The 26983-nt window shown below is 46.7% G+C and overlaps 1 protein-coding gene across 1 annotated transcript in view; it reads left to right on the top strand.

The window, feature by feature from the left end:
* Positions 1 to 923: 923 nt before the first annotated feature.
* Positions 924 to 26983, top strand: part of LOC142258796 (uncharacterized) — a 65467-nt gene continuing 39407 nt past the window's right edge. Inside the window, exons 1-6 of the mRNA XM_075331390.1 lie at positions 924 to 1086; positions 1216 to 1395; positions 1477 to 1600; positions 1684 to 1797; positions 3615 to 5003; positions 23616 to 23624. Coding sequence (XP_075187505.1) covers positions 1009 to 1086; positions 1216 to 1395; positions 1477 to 1600; positions 1684 to 1797; positions 3615 to 5003; positions 23616 to 23624 — 1894 coding nt within the window. The 5' untranslated portion in view covers positions 924 to 1008. The remainder of the gene's footprint in view (positions 1087 to 1215; positions 1396 to 1476; positions 1601 to 1683; positions 1798 to 3614; positions 5004 to 23615; positions 23625 to 26983) is intronic.

Genomic DNA, 26983 nt, shown 5'->3' with positions numbered 1-26983 from the left:
CCAGACTCCGTCACTAGAGGATAGAAGTGACTGGAAGTAGCTCACCGCCTCCAGCGTCATACACCTCTCCCCCCAATACTCAGTCTTCACCTCCTCAGTCCTCAGAAACAGACCAAAAGTTTGGACACATCTCATTCAAAGAGTTTTCTTTATTTTCATGACTCTGAAAATTGTAGATTCACATTGAAGGCATCAAAACTATGAATTAACACGTGGAATGAAATAATTAACAAAAAAGTGTGAAACAACTGAAAATATGTCTTATATTCTAGGTTCTTCAAAGCAGCCACCTTTTGCTTTGATTACTGCTTTGCACACTCTTGGGATTGCACCGCAGAGCTGTGTATACAGTAACAGAGAAGGCAGAAACAGTAATTAACGGTTGGTGTGTTATGTAGAGATGGACGGATTTCCTCTCCATTGCTACATGTTTGTTTATAGATGCACTGCTATGTAAAGACATTGTAAAACATCACTGCAGAGTAGGAGTCAGATGGCCCGGACGTGTAAAGTCTACGAGCTCCGAAACCAGTTTAGAATATCTAAACTTTTTTATTTACATAATTTTTCTAGTTTAGGAGTGAAATATAATGTGGACACATTTTGTAATTGGATTAATTTTCACTATTTTGCTGCATTCATACAAGAAATTGATGGTAAATTCTGCCCCTTTTTAACCGAAAATCTGGGATTTTTTTATTTTTGCACTTTTGTATTTTCCTCCTCTTATTCCGGGAACAATTACTCTTTTATTTCTCCATTCACATTGTCGTATGAAGGATTGTGTTTTTTTTATAAAAATAATGTGCTACTTTTATCGGTCGGTTTTACTACTTATATAGCACGTCATGTTGAATTTTTTTTCCTATCCAAATGATATCTCACCTCCCTTATCTCCATTAATTTTACATATGGGTTCATCTTCTCCCCATTCAGGTCCCTACAATATTGGATCCTCTCAGTGGAGATCTTCAATATAAGAGAATTCTCCTGATTGCCCCGTGAAGGATGGATATGGACAGGGACAAGATGGCGGAGAGGATATTACACCTCACCCTAGAGATCCTCTTCCGGCTTACTGGAGAGGTGAGAGATTCTGATGACGTCACATTACATCATTCTTATCTATGGGAATAACAGATGGACAGAACTGGAGAGGTGAGGACTCTGGAAATGTCTGTAGTGAGATTTATTACTGTGTCTCTCCATAACCAGGATTACACAGTAGTGAAGAATACCTCTAGTGAGCGCTGTCAGGCCCCTGTGTCTGAGGGTTGGGGAAGACCCCTGAGCCCAATCACTAGGCCTCCACCTCACCCCCCGATACATGAGGACATCAATGACCAGAAGATCCTAGAACTCACCTACAAGATGATTGAGCTCCTGACTGGAGAGGTGACACTGCTGGGAATGCTGGGACATTATACAGTAACGCTATGAAGGGATCGGGGGTGACAGTATCATTGTATGTGTCAGGTTCCTATAAGGTGTCAGGACGTCACCGTCTATTTCTCCATGGAGGAGTGGGAGTATTTAGAAGGACACAAAGATCTATACAAGGACTTCATGATGGAGGATCCCCAGCCCCTCACATCACCAGGTAATAGACAGGACTAAATACACACGGCCTATAATTATCTGTATGTAAGGAATGAATTCAGTCCCTGTATGTGTCTCCTCCAGATCTATCCAGTAAGTGGACAACACCAGAGATATGTCCCCGTCCTCTTCTCCCACAGGACTGTAACCAAGAAGACCCCGATGTTCCTCAGGATGTGTTAACTCTAGTTCTATCCAGTAAGAGATATCTACTCATGTACTTTATGCACTAATTTTGTGTTTACATTTTTAGGCTTTCTGCTGTTTGTTTGTTTTTTTTCAACTGTATTGTCTTTCCTTCTGTTTGTTTCTAGTGCCTTCTCTATGTTGTTATGAAGGCAACTAAAAGACCTGCAGAGGGTTCATGAATATCCTGTTTCCCTGAAAATTGAACCTAGTCAGAAAATAAGATCTAGCACGATTTTATGGGATTTTTGAAGAATGATTGAAATATAAGACCTACTCCAAAAATAAACCCTAGTTACATTCAGGGCCAGCGTTGGGAGGAGTTAAACTGCACAAATTCTCAAGACCACACTTTCTTAGGGACCACATCAGTTGTATTCTGAGGTTGATTGTTTAAGGACCTTTCACTTCAAAGACATGTGACATGATGTAACCAAAGTTCTCTTAAGAGCAAACTGGGCAATTGCAGTCCCCCTTTCTCCTAGGGGCCCCAGTGTTTATATGTCAATTATAGGTCAGCTTAAGGACCTTTTTGACATCACGGCATATAACCAAAGGTCTCAATTGCAAAAGTCTAAAGCTGAAGAGGAGACAGGCTGATGTCTGTCTGTGTGTGTTTACGCCAATTTTAACCAGTTTTGCCAAAATGGGCTGAGCTTTGCAGAAGGGTGTGATGCTGTTTCTCTAATTCATAGCAAACTGCGACATTCCCTATGCCAGAAATCTCACTCCAGTCCCCGACGTCATTTTTCAGTGTACATCGCCAGTCTTAATGAATTGGAGCCCTAATGTTTATCTGCACAGACCCTGCTACCTGCTTTGGTTAAAAAGCCTAAGGATGGGTCATCAGCATTACAGTCCCAGACAACCCAGTTAAATTTCCAGCATCTGTCTTTATTTTTGTCTTAAAAAAAAACCCTCTTTGAAATTGTCTATGTTGTGGATCAATGTTCCAAGGAGATGTTTGCAGGTTTTGCCAACTCTCATGGCGGCGTAAGGATCTATGGAAATTATAGATTCTGGTACTTTGCATGTTAACTGCTCTGATGTCTGTGAGCAGCGCAGGGAGACGCAGTCGTCGAAACACAGGCTTGGGCAGGCTAGCAAGAGTTATTCTCTGCTGGGCTGCTTGTTGATGTCTTTGATCACCTGCTGTAGAGGAGAAAGTATTGTTCGCTCCCGTTCTGTATATGCTGGCTGGACTATTTCATTAATGCAAGCTATAGTTTACCTATACTGGTCTGGTGAGGTGTTGTGATCCAGACTTACCGGTGGTTGTTGTGCATTATTACAGTGAGCTGTTGTGGTGTTAACCCTTGTTGTCTTTTTGTTGCTGCCTTTCTGCTCTTGCTTTTCTCCTTAGTCTCTCACTGTTTATTTCTGTGAGTTTGCAATGTGTCCCGTCTGTCTTAATCTGTATTTCCATCATACTCCTGCCCCTTCCTTCCCTTGGGGATCACAGATTAAATCTAGTCAGGAGACTAGTAAGGCACGGGACTTCTGCATCTCCATCTTCAGGGGTAATCCATAGGTTAGGAATAGCTTAGGGTCCCCTAGCGTGAGGGACAGTATAGGAGCCCCCGGTCCTTCATTAACCGGCAGTCACTTGTTGACAATCAATCGGATTTTTTACTATAGCACATTCCAGAGAACTGGTGCTACGAATTGGAAATCCGAATTAACGAAGATGTAACTCGTAGATGTCGAAATTGGAAAACAGATTCAGAATACATTTTTTGTTTATTTAATTTCAGTTGTTATGGTTTAAAAAAAATAAATGTACTTTCAAGATAATATTAAAAACTAATAACATTGTGTTTTATTTTTAGCAGATGACTGTATTGGGAGTTCAGATGGACATCTAATATCTTCAGAATTTAAAACAGATGATCAAAGTATCACACATGATACATATGAAGAGCATGCTGTTGTCCCAGATATACCTCCAGTCCTTCCTCGGAAAGCTTTATCATCTGATCTTTTCAAACAAGTCCAAAATTCCGATTTATCACAGAATTGTAAGCAAAATAAAAGTTACAGAAGGGATCTGGAACATGAAACCGCTCCTACAAGGGAGAAACCATTTCCATGTTCAGAATGTGGGAAATGTTTTATTCAGAAATCACACCTTACTAGACATCAGAAAATTCACACAGGGGAGAAACCATTTTCATGTTCAGAGTGCGGGAAATGTTTTATTCGGAAATCAGAACTTGTTGAGCATCAAAAATCTCACACAAGGATTAAGCCGTTTTCATGTTCAGAGTGTGGGAAATGTTTTATTAGGAAATCAGATCTTGTTGAGCATCAAAAAATTCACACAGGGGAAAGGCCATTTTCATGTTCAGATTGTGGGAAATGTTTTATTCAGAAATCAAATCTTGTTACACATCAGAAAAATCACACAGGGGAGAAGCCATTTTCATGTTCAGAATGTGGGAAATGTTTTATTCAGAAATCACATCTTGTTACACATCAGACATTTCACACAGGGGAGAAGCCATTTACATGTTCAGAATGTGGAAAATGTTTTAGTTGGAAATCAAATCTTGTTGAGCATCAAAGAATTCACACAGGGGAGAAGACATTTTCATGTTCAGAATGTGGGAAATGTTTTATTCGGAAATCAAATCTTGATGCGCATCAAAGAATTCACACAGGGGAGAAGCCATTTTCATGTTCAGAATGTGGGAAATGTTTTATTCAGAGATCACATCTTGTTATACATCAGAAAAGTCATACAGGGGAGAAGCCATTTTCATGTTTAGAGTGTGGGAAATGTTTTATTCAGAAATCGGATCTTGTTGAGCATCAAAGAATTCACACAGGGGAGAAGCCATTTTCATGTTCAGAATGTGGGAAATGTTTTATTCAGAGATCACATCTTGTTACACATCAGAAAAATCACACAGGGGAGAAGCCATTTTCATGTTCAGAGTGTGGGAAATATTTTAATTGGAAATCAGAACTTGTTGTGCATCAAAGATCTCACACAGGGGAGAAGCCATTTTCATGTTCAGAGTGCAGGAAATGTTTTATTCGGAAATCAGATCTTGTTGGGCATCAAAGATCTCACACAGGGGAGAAGACATTTTCATGTTCAGAGTGCGGGAAATGTTTTATTCAGAAATCAGATCTTGTTAGGCATGAAAGATCTCACACAGGGGATAAGCCATTTTCATGCCCAGAATGTGGTAAATGTTTTACTATGAAATTAAGTCTTGTTGACCATCAAAAATTTCACACAAAATAAACCATGTTTATGTTCTGAATGTGGAAATGTAATTCTCAGAAATCATATCCTGTTAAACATGTGAAGAAGCCGCACAGGGAAGGAATCTTTTTCATGTTGTAAATAATTGAAATGTTTAACTAATAAATCAAGTCTTCCCGACATCAGAAAACCTACAGAGCGGAGCAGCCATTCTTGCTTTCAGAATTTGCCAAATGTTTTTAAGACTAATTAGCTCCTGTTGTCAGATGAGTCACACAGGAGAAGGCATCATAATGTACCATAATTCAAAGGGTTTTATCAAAAAATCGGTTACAATTGATCAAATAAGAAATGGTCAGGGATAGAACCATTTTCTCTATTTTTAAACTTATCGTATTTTTTCGGACCATAAGAAACACCTAGATTTTGAAGGAGGAATATAGGGAAAACGTTTGACCAAAAAATGTGGTCATGAAGCACTGTTATGGGGGGATCTACTGCTGACACTGTTACGGGGATAAAATGACTCAATTCTATACTAATGTCTCCCATCCTGATCCCCTTCTAGGTATATGTGTCTCCCATCCTTGTGTATATGTCCTTCATCTTCGTATATATGTTGCCCATCTTTATCCCATTCTGGTATATACGATCCCCATCCTGGTATATATGTCCCTTGTCCTAGTATATACGTCACAATACTTGTATATATGGCCTTCATCTTGTGATCGCCCAGCCACAGCAGTAAGCCGGCGGCTGGGTGATTATGTGTACCCAATATTAAAGAGAATGAATATTCACTGCTCCTCATGCTAATAATACTGCCCACCTCTTGGTTGGCGCTGGCTTCATTGCCTAGAGGTGGGTGGGATTATGGCATCGGGAGCAGTGAATATTCATTTTCTTTTTTAGTTGGCACACTGTTAGCCCTTTTGAGAGCCTTAAGGAACATTTGTAAATTGTTTTGATACTGGAATATATTTAGATAATTCACTAATCTCAGATTTCCCATTGATTTATTTACTAAAAAGTGCAGCCCCAGATTGGAGATAGGAACTCTTAAGTATATCACATTGTATATAATTGCATTTCAAAACGTGTTGTTTTGTTAATAAATGCTTGTAAATATACAGTGTGTCCACCCATATCCTGTCCACCGCCATTAACTTGAGAACGGCGACAGCTATAGGCATAGAAGTGATGTCTATGTATAGTAAAGTAGCCATGCGCTACGCAATGAAGCCACCTATAGTGCCAACTGGTGGAAAACAACGGAGTTAGCATTTTTATCTCGAAAACGGAACGAGATAGAGAAAAAAAGTGAATTACAAAGTTGTAGGGCATCATTAATTCAATACGAATCGACACCTTCCATACAGAAATGCTATGATATCAAACCCATGATCCCCCCAAAACATTGAATGCTGGTCACGCATATGGCGCTCATTTAACTTTGATGCTCAAAGTGGCCACCGTCTGCGGCAATGCACATCTGGACTCTGGACAGCATACTGTATCTTGCTGCACATTGTGCAATATGGTAGGTGACACCTTCGCACAAGCATCTGTGATACATCGTCGTAGGTCCTGCAATGTTGATAGAGGGGTCGCATACACCTACTGTTTGATGTAACCTCACAGAAAGAAGTCCAATGGGGTCAGGTCAGGTGAGCGTGGAGGACACTCCACGCAGCCACCATACCCAATGACTTGTAGGAAGGTCTCCACGAGATATCGCTTCATGTCCGCAGCCTTGTGAGTTTTACACGTTCAAATCATAGCATTTCTGTATGCAAGGTGTCGATTCGTATTGAATTGATGATGCCCTACAACTTTGTAATTCACTTTTTTCTCTATCTCGTTCCATTTTCGAGATAAAAATGCTAACTCTGTTGTTTTCCACCAGGTGGCGCTATAGATAGTTTCATTGCGTAACGCATGGCTACTTTACTATACCTAGACACCACTTCTATGCCTATAGCTGCCGCCGTTCTCAAGTTAATGGCAGTGGACAGGATATGGGTGGACACACTGTATATATTCTTCATGCCTAGCTTTCTCTATTGTCTAGATGTGATGATTTTGTCTCAGAACCTCTGAAGTTGAGGCAGAGCTGTAGGCATTTCACACAAAAATAGTGAGGGGAGAATTGAATCGCACTGTATCCTAGAAATGTGGAAGTTGTTAATTCTCTCTGGTCCCAATTTATCAAAACGTTTGTGGCAAAAAAACTGTCACTAAAGTTCTGAAAACTCTCAAAAATTTGGAAAGTTGTGCAAACATTTGGCGGCTTTTGACATTTTCACTCCAGAATTGGCAGGGTTTGGGTGGGACAGAACGTGACACCACAGCTCCTTAAATTCATGACGAGCTGTGGTGTTCCCTATGCCAGAAATTTCACTCCAGTCCCTGATGGGAGTAATATTTCTTACATGGCACAAGGAGGCACATACCACTCGTCAAATGCTCCAGATTCATGAAGAGGCATGTGTGACGCCCTGGACCAGCCAGGTAGTCACAGATAGAGCCCCACACAACACCAGTCCCCTAACAAGGTGTCACCAGCCAACCCTTAAAACTTAGTCACCTCCCTCAGGGCTTAATGGACACACCAGGGGGCGGAGCCAGGCGGTTGGCCGCGCTCACCGAGGAGTTCAGAGAGCCTGAGGCGGGGAAAGTAGGCAGTCTGTTAGTGGAGGTGAAGTTGAGTGGAAGCAGGCCCGTGTGAAGGCCTGAGACCTGTCTGAGACAGTCTGACAGGTGCCAGGGTAGGAGCCCAAGCACCTTTGGCTAGGAGGCATATGGAGGCCTCTGCCTGCAGGAGCCAGGAAGACGGCCAGGCGGAACCGTGGTGGACCGGGACAGGGTAGTGGCCCGCCGGTACCGACCCGGGGAACCGAACTGGAAACTAGAGCACAAGAGGGGGGTGCTCAGACTCTGAAACTAGGTCCAGAAACTACTGGGGGCTAGCTAATTAACTGATTGCGGCCAGGACTATAGGTTCAGTCCCACACCAAAGTCCTGAAAGAAGGCAACAGCCCAACGAGGGGGATAGAAAGCCACCTCCACGGCAGAGAGATCCCACAGGCCAGTGTCTGCGGGCAAAGGGCTCTTCGCAGGTAGCCCAACATCACACAAACGGTGCAGGAGAAAGGCAGAGACCACCAACCGGGTGGGGGCACCGACCATCATCACCTTTGGTTTACCAGAGACTCGTGTGTGCTCCTAATCGTGAGTACCCCGGTGCCCTCCGGCCGCCCATCTCACTGCACCGCCCAGCTCTCACCCCAATGGGTTCTGATTCATGAAGTGGTGCATGTGTACCGCCCCAGGGCTCGGCTGCGGCCGAGCTGCTCAGATATGGGCTCGCTGGTGGGTGGCTCGAGCGTCTCCGGACCCGGGGGTCCTGTGGTCACTCCGATCTGAAAGGGGCTGGCGGTTTAGGGGACGTAGGTGTACGGCCGTGGCTGTGTTATAGTTCGTGACGCTACCCACGGGATGTGGGGAAGATGTAGACACCACCGCTGCAATTACGGGGCACCCGGGGGAGATGGTCGTGCAGCAAGATGTTAACCCCTCCGTGGGTAGGGATGGTGGCCCCGGGACCCGTGTGGGGAGGTGTGTGGCGGCTGTGCGGTGCAGGGCGGCGCACGACCGGATGGCACTGTTATACTCACTATGACAGATGCACCGGAGTCTCTGGTAAACCAAAAGGATGGTGGTCGGTTCCCGCAGCTGGCTGCGTCTGGTCCCCCACCCGGTTTGGTGGTCGCCGCCTTTCTTCTGCACCTCTTTTGTAGATTTTGACTGCCTGCGCTTAAGCGACGGGAGTCCGCTCCCCGTCTTGTATGTGTCGGGAGAGCCCGATCTCTCTGCCTGTGCGGTGGCTTTCTATCCCCCTCGGTGGGCTGTTGCCGTCTTTCGGGTCTTGGGACGGAAAAGGACCTAAGGTCCAGACCTCAATCAGTAAATTCGACGTGGTCCAGTGGCTTCTGGACCTCGTTCCGAGTCTGAGTACCCTTCCTGGTGCTCCGGTTTCCAGTTGGTTCCCAGGTTTGGTACCGGCGGGCCACTACCCTGTCGCGGTCCCTTACGGTTCCACCAGCCGTCTTCCCGGCTCCTGCAGGCGGCAACCACCGTCTGACTCCTGGCCACAGGGTATCCGGGCTACAACCTAGATCCCTGACAGACGTTTCTTCTCTCCTTTCTTACTCCTCTCCACTCCGACTCAACTTGAGCTTCCACTGACTTCTAATTGTTTTCCTGCCTCAGGCCCTCTGGACTCCTTGGTGGGCGTGGCCAACTGCCTGGCTCCACCCCCTGGTGTGTACATCAAGCCCTGAGGGAGGTGGCTCAGGGTTTTAGGTTGGCTGCTGTTACCTTATTAGGAGACTGATGTTTGTGCATGGGTCTGTCTGTGACTACCTGGCTAGTCCAGGGCGTCACATTCCCCCTTGGTTTAATGCAGACCATCCGCGGGCTGCACGACCACCACCGGTTTATTTTTGTTTGCTTTTCAACTGCAAAAGATAAACAGGAAAAACATACACAAATATAATAAACTTTTTACATTCAAGTAAACTGGTTAAATCATCCCTTACGGGAGGCACATTCTTAAACTTTGCACATATACAAAAACACTTTTATTAACGGGAAACGGGACCGGGTCCTTCCAGCTGCCCACTCAAGCAAACCTAGCCTTGATGCTGCCTCTAAGAAACAGGCAGCACCCCTTTTCCCCAGTCCAGGAACAGGAACGGGTCCAGGTGTTGCCCAAACGGGCTGGGTACAAAGTTCCATACCCGGCAGTCCCTCAGAGGCCCCACATCCAGGGGACCTCCTTGCAACCCTTGTCACCGGTTGCATTGGTGACAGGGCCTCGGCCATCACATTCCCGCAGGCCCTTCCTCCAGTCTGCCTCTCCGGAGGCGGTGGGACCGAAAGGGTGGTCCAGGAATTATTTACAAACCCAATAGTTTTTGGGTGGCCTGCAAGTTCTTGGCCTTGTCTATGGGTTAAACGGGACAAACAGTATTCAACAGGGTCCCAACGGGGATGGGCAGTATAGTCCCAATGGGGACTTCAAACATGGCAGCTGGGATCCGCTGCCTTTTAGCACTCTCTGGTGTTTTCCTGGTCAGAGGGTGGCGAAGAGGGGCGGACGTGCAACTGAGCACCCATGTATGCCCTCCTCACACCCGAGGCTTGCACGGAGATCTGGGTCAGCCCCACAGGCAACGCCTCTCTTCTGGGTGCTGGAGCATCTGGGGTTCGCCAGTTTCACTGCGTGCGGGCCCTGCCTCCCGATGGGTCGGCAGGTCTGGAAGGGTTTGCATGGCCTTATCTTGCCGGGGTGCCTGCCAGGAGGCGGGCCTCTCGTTCGCCCGCACCACAGCCACCATCTTTTGCATCTCCTGCTTCCAGCCTAATCTTGCTGCATCGACTCGACCCGTACCTGGATACAGACCTGCGCCAGCTTCCTCTCTAACCACGTCGCCGTCCCTGGCAGCAACCGATCCCATGCCGCCACAGCTCCGGCATCCAGGGTGGTGGCCGCAGCCTCCCCGTCGGTTGCCCCCTCCAGCTCTGAGCTGGCTATTGGGAGGTCGTCTAAGTCGGGCGCTGTTCCTGTCACGGCCGGGCGGACTGCCGGGACCGACATCCTTCCTGCAGCAGGCGGTTCACCGCCAGCTGCTGCACGGGGAGTCACCGCCGGAGCCTCTGGGCCCACCGCTCCTGTGACCGGAGCGGGTGCTGTAACCTCCTTCTCGCCGGAAGCATTCTCTGCGGGTGCCGCCGCTCCAGCAGGCAGTGTGAGGCCGGCATCAGGCTTGGGAGCAGACATCTTTCATCTGCTCCCCCTTGGTCTTTTCGTGGCACCCGGCGCTCTTTCTGCACAGTTTCACTTTTCAGCCGCGCGCTTTCCTGCACCGCTCTGTTCCCAGTGGGCGGGGCTTTGCTCTTGCGCTCTTTTCGCGGGGAAGACGACTCTGGCTGGAATCTTCGCGCCAAAAGATGGCGGCAAGATGGAGGATTCTCCAAATTTCGCAATGGATCACCGCTGACTTCTACTTCAAGGCGCACATTCACCGGTAAGTGGATGGGTTCAATCCTGTTCGTGACGCCAGAAGAGTCGATGTGTACTGCTCGGCCACAGCCGAGCTGCTCGGGTCCGGGCTCGTTTGGTGGGTGGCTCGAGCGCCTCCGGACCCGGGGGTCACGTCGCTCTGCAAGGGGGTTGATGGCGATCTCCATGGTTGGTGGTTGTTAGGTAGGTGTACAGCCGTGGCCGTGTTATAGTTCGTGACGCCACCCACGGGACATGGCGAAGGTGTAGACACCACCGCTGCAATTACGGGGCACCCGGGGAGATGGTCGTGCAGCAAGATGTTAATCCCTCCGTGGGTAGGGATGGTGACCCCGGGACCCGTGTGGGGAGGTGTGTGGCGGCTGTGCGGTGCAGGGCGGCGTGCGGCCGGATGGCACTGTTGTACTCACTATGACAGATACACCGGAGTCTCTGGTAAACCAAAAGGATGGTGGTCGGTTCCCGCAGCCGGCTGCATCTGGTCCCCCACCCAGTTTGGTGGTCCCCGACTTTCTCCTGCACCTCTTTTGTAGATTTTGACTGCCTGCGCTTCAGCGACGGGAGTCCGCTCCCCGGCTTGTATGTGTTGGGAGAGCTCGTTTGCCCGCAGGTGCTGGCCCGTGGGATCTCTCTGCCTGTGCGGTGGCTTTCTTTTCCCCTCGGTGGGCTGTTGCCGTCTTTCGGGTCTTGGGACGAGAAAGGACCTAAGGTCCAGACCTCAATCAGTAAATTCGACGTGGTCTAGTGGCTTCTGGACCTCGTTCAGGGTCTGAGTACCCTTCCTGGTGCTCTGGTTTCCAGTTGGTTCCCAGGTTCGGTACCGGCGGGCCACTACCCTGTCCCGGTCCCTTACGGTTCCACCAGCTGTCTTCCCGGCTCCTGCAGGCGGCAACCACCGTCTGCCTCCTGGCCACAGGGTATCGGGGCTACGACCCAGATCCCTGACAGACGTTTCTTCTCTTCTTTCTTACTCCTCTCCACTCCGACTCAACTTGAGCTTCCACTGACTTTTAACTAACTGTTTTCCTGCCTCAGGCCCTCTGGACTCCTCGGTGGACGTGGCCAACCTCCTGGCTCCGCCCCCTGGTGTGTCCATCAAGCCCTGAGGGAGGTGGCTCAGGGTTTTTAGGTTGGCTGCTGTTACCTTATTAGGGGACTGGTGTTTGTGCATGGGTCTGTCTGTGACTACCTGGCTAGTCCAGGGCGTCACAGAGTGGTTAGGATACATAAAGCACCCGAACTCCAAACTCTAACACTGATGTTTTGTATAAAGTCTGTATTTGGTACAAACACAGAACTTTACTATTTAGGTTCACTCATCTCTGCCCACAAACCTTTATTACAGTTTAGATTATGGGTATAGAAGAGACCAGAACTGAAATGGGTCTATCTCTTGGTAGAGAGGAAATAACATTTATAATACCTATGATGGGATTTTTGTGAATTTAATAGGATTCGGTCACTAAGTGTTTACTACTTAATTAAAAATCAGAATAATGTAGAGACAGTGTCACGCTAGGAACAGTGAAGTACCAAGCGAACGGCAAGAGGGAAGGGAAACCCTGTGCCTAGGGTAAGGGGAGATGAGAGCCCTGACCAAGTCTACTGCTGGCCCCTGAGTTCCCTCACCACCCTATATAGATTCCACACCTATACGCCGAGCCGGATACCTGACTCTAGGCTGACACTGATCTGACCCCTAAATAGGAAACGGATTGGATGAGCTCTTCATCAACCTCACTAGGTACTAAAGGACACACACGGATAACAAACAAAGCAAACAACAAAAAATGTATCACTAGACAACTCAGTAAGAAGTTCATTAAAGAGCAACAACAATCCTACTGGTGTGTGCAAGCCACCTGCTTGCATCCAAACCTTGTGAAGGAACTGAATATCTCCACAAGTCCAGGACACATTAGAATATTTTAACCCAAGAGGAAATACAGATGATTAACAGCTGAAGGGAAGAGGAGCTCCCCAGTGTCCTAAAGTAAAAGGATGAAAACCAAGCAGAGAGGAGATACCTAGTACACAGAATACTAACAGCTGGAAAAATAGAAAGTCAGGGAACATTTTGCACAGCCAAACGCTGTGACCTTCTATTGCCAGACATCACATCACTGTCTGTCACAAGTGACACACCAGTGATAGAGAAAGACTCTGATTCCTATGATGTGTCATTTACTGGGCTGCTTGCTGTAGTTTTGATAAAATCACTGTATTATCATTAGGGGATTATCACTAGAAAACTAGTAAACCTGCTGCTATGTATCCTCTATCTCCATAAGCTATATATAACTCCACCCCTGATTAGCAGCTTTCTGTCTATGATCATTGTACACAGCTGCCAATCAGTGGTGTGGGTGAGGTTATACATAGAGTAGTGTTTCGAGAACTGGTAGATTTTAAACAGAGAAAACTGAATTTCAAAACTTCAGCAAGCAGCCAAGTAAGTGACACATCGCTGGAATCAGGGTCTCTGCTTATACAGGTTGATTGGACACACATTACAAGTAGCTTTGTTCCTCTTAGGCTATGTGCCCACGGGGACATTGTCCTGCGGATATATCCGCAGGACATTCCGCAGGTGCTCCCAGGAAACAGCTCCACAACTTTCGTCTGTTTCCATGCTGCAGAATGGCCTGCGGATATGGTGCGGTTATTCTGCATTGAGGATACAGTACCATGGCTTCGGCACTGCATCCTCAATGCAGAACAAGTGCTGCAGTGATCGGGGAAAGTTCATACTTACCTCCATCATGCAGCACCTCGCTTTCCGGCAGCCGGGTCACTGTCAGGCAGCGTCTGGTTCCCTGTGCTGGAGGTGGGCGGGCCTGAACTAGCTCCGGCTTTCACATGACCGGAGCTCGTGCAGGCTCCGCCCACCTCTTCCTTCCTGTACCTGGCTGGATCCACCGCAATAATAATTGACATGCTGCAGATTTTTCCGCACGGAAAACCGTACGATTTCCGCTGCGGAAAAATCCGCAGCGTGGCCACAGCATTTCCCAAATGCCATAGAAATGGCTGGGGAGTTGCTGTGCTGTAGATTTCTGGAAAATCCGCGGCTTTTCCGCGAGAAATCCGCAGCAAAATCCGCACATTTTCCGCAGCGTGGGCACATAGCCTAAATCTATAAACCACATCCCAAAGACATATGCTATTAAATTTTATATATTTAATCTGAAAAGTAGGCAGTGTTTATAAAAATATACAAAATATATTACAAAGGGGAAAAATAATACAGCATATACAATTACATAAAATAAACGGGAATAACAAAAGGAAAATTACTAAACTTGGGTCACAGTAATGGCTTCAGATTTCTGGAGGGAAGGACTCCAATGGAACGTAGAGCAATCCTACATGGCAATGTTCCTTTCATTTAATGAAGATCATAATTGGAATAAATTTTTTATTAACACAAGTTACACCCACATACTTCCCCTCTGATGACTCATAACACGGCTGGACTTCAGTGAAAGATAGAATGAGTCTAAAGGGTACTTTACATGTTGCGATATCGGTAGCGAGCGTACCCGCCCCCGTCGCTTGTGCGTCACGGGCAAATCGCTGCCTGTAGCGCACAACATTGCTTACACTCGTCACTCGTACTTACCTGCCTAGCGACGTCGCTCTGACCGGCGGTTCGTTCAGCATCATTGCGACGTCACTAAGCGGCCGCCCAATAGCAGAGGAGGGGCGGAGATGAGCGGGCCAAACATCCCGCCCACCTCCTTCCTTCCTCATTCCCGGCGGGATGCAGGTACGGTGAGGTTCCTCGTTCCTGCGGTGTCACACATAGCACATAGTCAACGATTTTTGGTAAGTGAACAACCTCTCCAAAACCAACGATTTTTACCTCTTTTGCGATCGTTTTAGGTCGCATAAAGGTGTCACACGCTGCGATGTCGCTAACGACGCAGGATGTGCGTCACAAACACCGTGACCACGACGATATATCGTTAGCGATGTCGCAGCATGTAAATGGCCCTTAGGTCTTAGAAAATTATGAGATTCCCAAACTTTTTGATAACTTCACCCCTGGAGGTCCTAGGTGTAAGATATTACAGTCATCTTTCCTATCACAATTTTATCTGTACATAGATAGGAGACATTGCATAGATATTGTCATCTTTCTGGACGATATCCATTTGGCGGGAGCCCAGCAATCTACTAATAATGCAGAACAATGGTTTGCATTCTCCACTTTCGCACAAATTCAAAAATGTGACTTTCCTACTGTATCTATTATATCAATGCAATTTATACTTTCTATAAGGGGAAACAAAGGATTTGAATTTCTCTGTTATTTTTCTGTTCAACTGCTGCTCTTATTTTTACTGGTCATAAATCTGTCCTTTCCTGCATTCTTATGCATTTAAGCTGAGATTGGCCTTACATCTGCTAGAGGATTCTCGTTAGTTACCTGTTTCCAAAGGAGGGGTTCAGCTTCATAGTGGTGAATTTTCTAATTTCTATATGACACACTACTATATATTGATGTTTTTCCAAAATCAAGCTTTTATCCCTTTGAAAGCCAAGGTCATTTTTTGAACACTTTCTTATACTTGCTGCTTGAAGAGTTCAATAAAATCAGAAATTTTACACTTCCAGCTGCCCAAAATAACCTAAATAAAAAATACAAGGTTGCCCTAAAATCATTATGCAATGATTCAGATATACTAACTATCAGCCAACAATGGGGATGGAATAGTCATGAAAAACAGAGATGACTATATAAGGAAGCTCAGAATATTCTCTCCAACCCCATACACTAAAGGCCCTGTCACACACAGAGATAAATCTGCGGTAGATCTATGGTTGCAGTGAAATTGTGGACAATCAGTGCCAGGTTTGTGGCTGTGTACAAATGGAACAATATGTCCATGATTTCACTGCAACCACAGATCTGCCAAAGATTTATCTCTATGTGTGACAGGGCCTTAAGGGATTACAACTATGGATCATTTTTTTACATTTAAAACAAAATATGCTCTCCTCATCACGAAAGCTTTGAGAAAGAAATCTTAAAGAGAACCAACCACCTGGCACAAGGATGCTGAATTCAAGCATACCTGTTATAGAAACATGGGTTGCTCAAATATCTCATCAAATTTGCAGAAATGCACTGCATTTTGATTAAACTGCATACACACACACACACACATACAGTACAGACCAAACGTTTGGACACACCTTCTCATAATGTAAGGGGTGGGCAGACCCCTTACAAGGAGGTGCAGTTTCCCCCTGAAGATACCTCACTCTGGGGTAGTTAGGCTGGTTTCACACTACGTCTTTTTAACATCCGTTGAAAACGTTATTTTAGCGGAAATACGGATCCTGCTTTTACAGCAAATAACGTATGCAAACGCATCTGTTATTTTGCAGGATCCTGCACTGGATGTTTAGGGGCGGGCATTGGAGTCATGTGATCGGGAGTGAGGGGAACTAGACTGGGAGCCGGCTTCTGACAGCTGCAGACGCTGGTAACCAAGGTAAACATCGGCCTTGGATACCCGATATTTATCTTGGTTACGAGTGTCTGCAGCTGCTAGAAGCAGGGCTGCCTGCACACGTAACCAACGTAAACATCGGGTAACTAAGATAAGTGGTTACCCGATATTTACCTTGGTTACGAGTGTCCGCAGCTCTCAGGTGGGAGAGAGAGGGAGGGGAGGAAGGGGGAAAGACAGAGATAGAGAGAGAGGGTGAGGGAGGGAGGAGGAGAGACAGACAGATCACGCGAGACTGGTTCTGGGCATGCTCAGTACTTTCTGGGCATGCTCAGTACAAAAGCAGGATCCTGTCTATCAGCATGCCAGCGTTCACCTGCGTTTGCGTGCTGTTTAGTCAGGATCCAGCAATTTGCAGTATTTGGACGCAGCTCAAAAACGCTACAAGTAGTGTTTTTGAAACATGTTAAAAAACTGCAAGTCACTGGATCCTCACTATAACGCACGCAAACGCAGGTGAACGGATGTTAACGCGAGTCCATTGCAAATGCATTGAAATGAAAACGCATTTGCACTGGATCCGTACTTCCGCTAAAATAACGTTTTCAACGGATGTTAAAAAGACGTAGTGTGAAACCAGCCTTACTGTTGATGTTATTAATAAACATGTTTTTACTGTGCAGTGGGTTTTCCCCTAGAGCCCGGGTGGGGCGGCTGTCCCCATAGAAACAGGGCAGGAGAGAGGAGGAGCCGGCAGCTTAGAGAGAGAAGTGTGTGTGTGTTGAAGTCAGTACTGGCTAGAAGGATCTGGTCCCTCTGCCCACTGGGAATTAGCTGACTCTATAGAGAGAAAGCTAAATCCAGTGGGCTAAAGGACCAGGTCCCTCCTTCCACAGGAATTTATCTTTCTCTATCCAGAGCCGGCTATTCCCCAGTGGGCAGAGGGACCATGTCCTTCTGCCCACTGAGATTTAGCCTGCTCTGTATGAGAAAGCTAAATCCTAGTGGGCTAAAGGACCAGGTCCTAATGAGTGTTTTAATACGATTTTTAGTGGGGAAAAAAGGACCAGGTCCTTCTGCCCACTGGGATTTAGCCTGCTCTACATAAGAAAGCTAAATCCTAGTGGGCTAAAGGACCAGGTCCCAATAACTTTTTTAATACAAGACTTAGTGATCTAATGGACCAGGTCCTTCTGCCCACTGGGATTTAGCCTGCTCTCTATGAAAAAGCTAAACGTATATTGTATGTGACAGGTTCCCTTTAAGGATTATGGAGGCTACTGTGCTTTTTGGAACTTTGAGTACTGCAGAAATTCTTTTGTAACCTTGGCCAGAGCTGTGATTTGCTATAATTCTGTCTCTGAGCTCCTTGGGCAGTTCCTTTGACCTCAGTCTGACATGCACTGTAAGCTGTGAGGTCTTAGTGAGGTCTTATATAGACAGGTGTGCTCCTTTCCAAATCAAGTCCTTTCACTTTAATTAAACACAGATGGACTCCAATGAAGGAGTAGAACCATCTCAAGGAGGATCACAAGGAAATGGGCAGAATGTGACTTAAATATGAGTGTCTGAGAAAAGGGTCTGAATACTTATGACCATGTGATATTTCAGTTTTTCTAGTTTAAAAACTTTAGAAACATTTCTCATTTTTTTCTGTCAAGATGAGGATGGGGTGCAGAGTGTACATTAACCCCTTAACAACGTGCGATCGGCGCACATCTCAGCTAATTTTCACAGCTGAGATGTGTGCCTGCTAGGCACGAGCAGAATTGTTATCTGCTCGTGCCGTTTAACCCCTTAAATGGCGCTGTCAATATGTGACAGCGGCATTATAAGCGCGATCGCGGTAAACTTTTACTTACCGCCCGATACCCGAAGTCACGTGACGCGATCACGTGACTTCAGGTAGTTGTCATGGTAGCACAGGGTCATGTGATGACTCCTGTACTACACATGAATTGCTTTCACTTTCGCTGTGCCCGCAGCACAGTGAAAAAGAAAGTGAGCGTATCTGCTGTTTACAGCTCTGTAGCTGTGATCAGCAGATATTGCAGAGCGATCGGACTGCTGATCGCAATAGCCCCCTAGGGGGAGTAGTAAAATAAAAAAAAAAGTTCAAAAAAAGTTTTAAAAAATTAAAAAAAAACAAAAAAACCTAAAAGTTCAAATTACCCCCCATTCGCCCCATTGAAAATTAAAGGGTTAAAAAAATAAAAAATATACACACAGTTGGTATCGCCGCGTTCAGAAACGCCCGATCTATCAAAATATAAATCAATTAATCTGATCAGTAAACGGTGTAGCGGCAAAAAAAATCTAAACGCCAAAACGACATTTTTTTGTCGCCACAACTTTTGCGCAAAATGCAATAAGAGGCGATCAAAACGTAGCATCTGCGCAAAAATGGTACCGTTAAAAACGTCAGCTCGAGACGCAAAAAATAAACAGTCACTGAGCCATAGATCCTGAAAAATGAGAACGCTACGGGTCACGGAATATGGCGTAAAACGTGCGCCACTTTTTTCGGACAAACTTCCGATTTTTTTAACCCCTTATATAAAAGTAAACCTATACATGTTTGGTGTCTACGAACTCGCACTGACCTGAGGCATCACACCCACACATCAGTTTTACCATATAGTGAACACAGTGAATAAAATATCTCAAAAACAATAGTGCACTTTTTTTGCAATTTTTCTGCATTTGGAATTTTTTTGCGTTTTCCAGTACACTATATGGTAAAACTGATGGTTTAATTTAAAAGTACAGCTCGTTCCGCAAAAAATGAGCCCTCACATGACCATATTGACTGAAAAATAAAAAAAGTTACGTCTCTCAGAAAAAGAATGGCGAAAAAAAAAAACGGAAAGCGAAAAATCGGCTGGTCGTGAAGGGGTTAATGAGAAAAAGAGAACTTTTTTGAATTTACCAAAAGACTGTAATGAAACAAGAGTGAAAAATTTAAAGGAGTCTGAATACTTTCCATACCCACTGTATATCAAGACCAGCCAGTGCATCCTTGGTTCTCTCCCAAAAGGTGTCTGCCAGTGTCTGCTCATTCCATCTTAATTCAGAAGCGAGGGCGCAGAACTGAACTGCATACTGACCCACAGTTAGATCTCCTTGACACAAGTGCAAAAGAGAGGACGCAGCCGGGATAACCCGAGCCGGTTCCTCAAAAACTCTCCGGAAGGACTGAAGAAATTCCAAGAGGTCAGTAGTAATTGGGTCATTTCTTTCCCACAGGGGACAGACCCAGGCAAGAGCCTCTCTGTTAAAAATATACTCTTAAATATATTCTTCTTGAAATACGTAAAAGCGCATGAAAGAAAGAACTTCAAAAAATGTAAAAATAAATGTATTTTATATCTGATAAAAATGGTTGCCAAATTATAAAGTTGCAGTTCTGTTACAGAAAGGAAAAATAATATTCTTCGTTAGCTTACGTAAAAGAGATTCAATTAGTCCATATTAATCAATAGAAATCTTCATTCATCTTTCCTTGGTTCTGAATGGTAAGGATGATATGCTGTAGGCCTGACAGCATGTTACCTCGTGGAGGGCTGAATGGAGGGATCCGTTGAACAGGCTTCCAGTAGCCTGACATGTGCGAGAGAGAGCAGCCTCGACATGTGTCCTTCTGCAGGCATGATCCCCCTCTCTCTCTGCCTCCCCCCTGAGAAGTGTCATGGTATATATGTCCAATGCAGCTGCTCATAAGGGCTATTTAAGGAGATCCTACTATACACATGATGTCACTCACTAGCAGTTTGCAAAGAATATTTATATTCCATGCTATGTCAGCATCAATCTATATTCAGTACAGATATTCAATACAGATACCTTGATATTAATTTAAATACTGTTATCAATAAGCTATGCTACTATAGATCTATTATCTGGATGGATTATATTATAAATTATTTAATAAATGTGAACTTTTTACAATCCCCCCTGTGGAGGGAAAATCTACATGAAACCCTCCTAATAAATTAATACATCATTAAGATAACAGATCTTCTTTCCTTCCTTTGGCGATAGTGGATTAATGTCAATAATCATGATGAAAATAATATTCAATTTGCATTATTCATGTTGTATGTTCAATAATATTGTCGTCCTCACCTATTGTACCATCACCCATTCCCTGAGATTGTGAGCCCTCGCGGGCAGGGTTCTCTCTCCTCCTATACCAGTCTTTTTTGTACTGTTAATCATTGTTGTACGTATACCCTCTTTCACTTGTAAAGCGCCATGGAATAAATGGCGCTATAATAATAAATATGTGAGGGCCAGGGAGGACTGGTAGGCCCAGGAGGTGGATCCACTGGACCGAGCACCCCACCTGGAGGGCAGGGTACACGATAGCTGGAGCACTAGCGTGGCAGGAACGGGAAGAACCAGGTCACCAGGGTCATGGAGTCCCATAGGACAGTACAGGAACAGGTGCAGGTATCAGGAAGCAAAGACAGGACCAGGTCACTAGGGTCACAGCGTACTTTAAGGCAGTAATACAGGAAACAGGAACAAAAGGACCTGAGCACCTAGCTCACAAGACAAAGCAAAGAAACAGAAACAATGATCAGGCCCCGCCTACATGGAAAGGCCAGTCTTATATACCCAGCACAGCCTCAGGTCATTTCCTGTTGCAGCAGTGCTGGGCCTATAAGACCAGGTGAGTGGGCGCGGCCTATACAGAAGCATGTGTCTAAGACTCAGACTCAGGCTCCTGAGACCAGGAACAGGATGCAGGGGAGCATGAGCGGGAGCGACAGGCGTCAGCGGTGGACACGTGAACTGGATCAGTGAGCAAGGAGTGGTGGTGTGACGGCGAGACTGGATCAGTGAGCACAGAGCGGTGCAATGCAGGTGCGACCGGATCAGTGGGTACGGAGCGGTGCCTGGATGGTGAAACCGGCTCAGTAGGTAAGGAGCGCTGCTGGGACACCGGGAGCGTGACAGTACCCCCCCTTGAAGCCCCCCTCTCCGCGGCCGGGACATGAAGGCGCACCAAAGAGAGGCAGCAACGTACTTCCGGGACAACCAGGACCGGGCTTCAGGACCGCAATCCACCCAATCGACCAGGAAGGACTGCTTACCCCGGACCGTTTTCATGGCCACTATGTCCCGTATCGGGGAACCCATGTCAGCGGCAAGGGAGGCAACAGAAAGGGAAGGACAGTCAGAGGCAGGACTGGAATCGTGGATGACCGGATCGAGCGTCTCGGACCGGGTACAGGACAGTGTCTCATCCTCAGTAGTCGGTGGACTCAAAGTCTCAACTCCAGAAGGCGGTTGAATCAAAGTCTCAGATGCCTGGGACGGTGGATCGACGCTGGATAGCGTCGTCTCTTCTTCAGGATCCTGCAACTTGACTGAGTCAAGTGCCAGGGGCTGAGGAACAGGCTGCAAGCAGGTTTCGTGGCACAAGGAACTCCATCGGGTAATCGCGCCAGAGCGCCAACTAATAACAGGGTCTTGGAGTTTAAGCCAGGGCAGGCCCAGCAGTAGCGCAGGAGCCATCCTTGGGATCACATAGAAGGCAATGGTCTCTGTACGCAAAGTACCAACCTGGAGTCTCACGGGCTCGGTGTTATACCGGACAGGCTCATAGAGCGGTTTGCCGTACACGGAGGCAAACCAGAGGGGCTTCTTCAGCGGAGTGACAGGGACCTGGTATTTGTCTACCGTGGCCTGGTGGATAAAGTTGCTTGCTGCCCCGGAATCGATGTGGGCCTCTGCCGAAAACCGGGTCCCCTCTGTCGTCACCTGAACCGTCTTTTTTACTGGGACTGAAGGGATTCCGGTGGCAAGGGTGGCGGTTCCCACCATCCCTGGACCTGGGGTATACCAGGTTTCTCAGGGCATGTTCGAAGCATATGTGACCCGTCTCCACAATAGAAGCACAGGCCCCGGGCGAGCCGTTCTGCACGGCGTTGCTTGGCTTGGGTCAGATGGTCCATTTGCATGGGTTCTGGTGACGAATCGCGGAAAGACAGGGATGAGGGTGCAGTAGGTTTCTGCGGGGGCAAGACGTGGCGAGGTGGTCGCTTCTCCCGGACTACCTCCTGGGCACGCTCCAGAAAACGGAGGTCAATCCGGGTAGCCAGGGAAATCAAAGCGTCCAAGGTGCGTGGAACGTCACGGCCGGCGAGTTCGTGTTTAATACGACCAGAGAGACCCTCCCAAAAGGCCGCCGTTAAGGCCTCATTGTTCCAGCCCAGCTCCGAAGCGAGCGTGCGGAACTGTATGGCATACTGGCCGACTGTTTGGGTCCCTTGGCGTAGCCGGAGGAGTGTAGAGGTCACTGCGGTAGTTCATCCGGGTTCGTCGAAGGTACCCCGGAAGGCTCGTAGGAACTCCTGGATATCGGTGGTCATCGGGTCCTCGTTCTCCCACAGGGGATTAATCCAGGCCAGGGCTTCACCTTCCAGGTGTGACATCAGGAACGCCACCTTGGCCTGGTCTGAGGCGAACAAGTGCGGGAGCAACTGGAAGTGCAAGGAGCACTGGTTCAGGAAGCCTCGGCAGGACTTGGGATCCCCTGCGTAGCGAGGCGGAGCAGCAAGGTGAAGTTGCGAGGTCGCTGAGGTACCTGGTTCAGACCTGGAGACTGGTTGCTGCATGGACTGAGATGAGGCGGCGGTCTGCAGCGTATATAACCGGTGGTCCACGGATGCCAAGAATTTCAGCATCCAGTTCAGGGTTTCGCGCTGTTGCAATACAATTACTGGAGATACAAAAGAATCACAGTTTTATCAACAAGAAATCTCCTTCTCTATAGGGAAAATACTGAGAATATAATAAGATGGAGACGACATTTCCCAGTGCAGAGGCCGGAATATCAGCAGAACGTATGTGACCGAGACAGATAGAGCCGCCGCCATTATATCTGAGGAGCAGAGAGGAACCTCCCCCGTCCCCAAATAGTCTCAGAGCTGAAGGGGTAAATGCCGCCTGCCCCAGTAATGGGGAATCTCCACACACCTCCACCTGCAGAGCCGCACACTAGATATATGGCTGCTCTGTGCTTCCAGTATCTGTGATGATGTGACATGGAGGGGAGGAGTCAGGGGTCACATGATCAGCTCCTCAGTGTATGTTAGTCGCCGTTTCACAGTTGGCAGCGTTGTGATGTAACGCTCTGAATTGATTGTTCTCCACGTTGTAGGAAATCCCCATGGATAACGCCATCTGCGCCCCCAACACTGAGGCCAGGATTTCCCGGCTGAGGACGGGGTCTTGAATGTCTTTTTCTGGGGTGAGCCTTTGTGCTGATATTCCATGGACGGACGTTTCGGCTCCGGTCCGTAGTGGTGTACACAAGCTTCGTCTCCTGTCACAATTGAATGCAGAAAGGTGTCACCTTCATTCTCGTAACATGAGAGGATTTCCGGGGAAATGCCCAGTCTGTGGCTTTCATGTCAGACGTCAGCATCCGAGGCAGCCATCGTGCACAGATCTTCCCATAACCAAGCAGAGCAATAATGTGACTACACGTTCCTGTGAAATGCCGATTGTGCTTACAATTTCTCTCTGAGTGATACGACCATCATCCTGACTCTGTCTACGTTTTCCATGTGTAACTCCGTGGTTGCTGTCACAGGACGTCCAACTCTTTCTTTATCACACAAGTCAGACGTTCCCGCCTCACCATCTTTATTCTTACTACTGGCCCAACGACACACAGTGCACATCAGCACAATCACCATACACGGCTTGTATTCTCTGATGAATCTCCATTGGGGTGACACATTTTGCTGTCAAGATTTCAATAACAGCACGTTGCCTAAATCACATTGACCGATCGTCTGCGCAGGGTTCCATTCTTTACACTGTAACAACACAACCGTTCATTGTAAGATTTCCCGCCAACTGGAGCTGTAGAGGAGAGTCTACTGAACAGTCCAGTACCTGCTGCATACCAGCGCTGCCATCTGTGAGGAGTTATGAAGATGGAGGTATTACTTTTCATTCAACCCTCATATTATTGTGTTTTTGGCCTTACAGCCCCATTTCTCTGACCTGCGCTCAGTCCCGGGGTCCGGCGCTCTCTGTGTTATAGATTTGGAGCATCTCGGTAGACGTTTCTTTAGGCCTCTCCCTTAGGTCTGCAACACACATCCGTGCCGCCGGGACGTGTTTGTCATTTTTTACACGTACTGGCGGCACGGAGACACGTTCAGCAATGCTACCCTATTGTAGCAGGCACACACACGTAAAACCACACGGAACGTGTGTCCGTGTGCGTTTGTACGTGTGTGCGTTTTTCAAAGTGCTGACATGTCAGTGTTTTCTCCCGCAGCACGGGTGTCACACGGCCCGCAGCCATACCACACGAGTGTAGTGTGGATGCGGTCCCGTGTGACACGCGCCGGAGAAAACACACGTGTCAGTGAAAAAAAACAAAACATTAACTCACCTTCTCCAGCCCTCCTGTCTCTGCCGCTGCTGCCTCTTGCTGCCGACCGCCGCTCATTAATCTCATAGAATATTCACTTCACTTCCTGGCAGCAGCAGCGGGGAGACGGGAGGGCTGGAGACCGAGGATCAGCACCACGGAAAGCAGCGCGGACATCAGGAAGGACCAGGTGAGTATGTTAATTACCGGTTCTACGTGTGCTATCACGGATAGCACACATAGAACACACGTGTCCTGCACGTACCAGAGACACGTACTTACCTGCACGCAACACGCAGGGGAAATGCGTGTCTCTCGGCACGTGCGTGATTTTCACGTGAATGTGGCAGAGGCCTTAGACCGTGCTCACACTGTTGTATATTCTCTCATGTATCAGACTCGAGTGTGGAGCCGAGTGTCATTCACTATAATTCGATTCCGTCATATGCAAAAATTAAATAACAGGTACGGAGAAGATGGAGAGATGAAAGGGTTTATCCGGCACTTTTTTTTTTTTTTTTTTAAATAATAAGCTACATAGATACATGTAGGTGGACACCAACTAGTTACCTGCTCTGCTGTGAGCTCGTCTCTCTGCACAGAGGTCATGTTACATAGTTACTTAGGTTGAAAAAAGACCTAGGTCCATCTACTTCAACCTTTCTCCACCAATTATACATTTTGTCATTGTCATTTATAACCGACAATGTTGTATGTACTGAGGAAATAATCCAGCCCTTTTTAAAAGCAGTTATAGTATCTGCCATTACTACCTCTTCCAGTAGGGCATTCCACGGTCTCACTGCTCTAACTGTAAAGAACCCTTTCCTATTTAGCTGTCGGAATCACTTTTCTTCCACTCGCAGTGTATGCCCCCTGGTCCTTAGTATTGTCTTTCGAAGGAATAAGTCATGTGCCAGTCCTTTATATCGACCACACATGTATTTATACATATAAATGAGAGCTAAACAGATCTAACTTTTTCAACCTCTCATCATATGGGAGGCCTCAATTCCTTGTAGTAGTGTAGTTACCTGCCTTTGAACTGACTAACTTCTGAATGTTCTTTTCAAAATGTGGAGCCCAAAACTGGATCCCATATTCTAGATGTGGCCTTAGAAGTGATTTATAGAGGGGTAACAATACGTTGGGTTCACGGGATCTAATCTCTCTTTTTATACACCCAAAAAATCGTGTTTGCTTTAGCAGCTGCTGCTTGACATTGAGTGCTGCTGCTCAGCTTATTTGTAACGAGAATACCGAAGTCCTTCTGTTCTGTAGCCCAATCTTACTTCCATTAAAAGTATATGCAGCTACAGGATTACTCCGTGCTAGGTGCATTACTTTACATTTATCAACATTCAATCTCATTTGCCAAGTGTCTGCCCTTTCCGACATCTTATCCAGATCGTTTTTTAATATTGCACTATCAAGGTCAGTTTTTAATATCCTACATAGTTTGGTGTCATCAGCAAAGACTGACACTTTACTGTCAATCCCATCCACAAGGTCATTAATAAAGAGATTAAAAAGGATCCATCTTAGCACAGATCCCTGCGGTACCCCACTGCTGACTATAGCCCATTTAGAGAATATACTGTTATGATTTAGTGACCGAGGAGGTTCAGAAAAAGGACAAAAACTGGGAAACCCAAAAAATAACCAGAGTGGCTGTAACCTTAACGGACTGCAGACCTAATACTGACACACAACTAGACATAGCCGTGGGGCGTGCCTACGATGACCTGGTCGCCTCGACACAGCCGGAGAACTAAATATTCTTACAGAGAGAAATATTAAAAAAGCTATCTGCCTCGGAGCAGTCCCCAAAGATATAGATAGCCCCCCACATGTAAGACTATGGTGATATAGGAAAACACAATACGTTGCTAGAGAATAGATTAAGCAAAGATGAGGCCCAAACTATCTGCATAGGAAAGGATAGGAAAGAGTACTGACTGTAGCCGTAAAAACCCTAGTAAATACCAGCACACCTGATATGGAAAAATACTGAGCCTACACAGGCTCTCTCC

Source organism: Anomaloglossus baeobatrachus (assembly GCF_048569485.1).
Source record: "Anomaloglossus baeobatrachus isolate aAnoBae1 chromosome 5 unlocalized genomic scaffold, aAnoBae1.hap1 SUPER_5_unloc_11, whole genome shotgun sequence".
Lineage (NCBI taxonomy): Eukaryota > Metazoa > Chordata > Amphibia > Anura > Aromobatidae > Anomaloglossus > Anomaloglossus baeobatrachus.
Note: the sequence above shows the minus strand (reverse complement) of the source record. Positions and strands in the feature narration are given on the sequence as shown.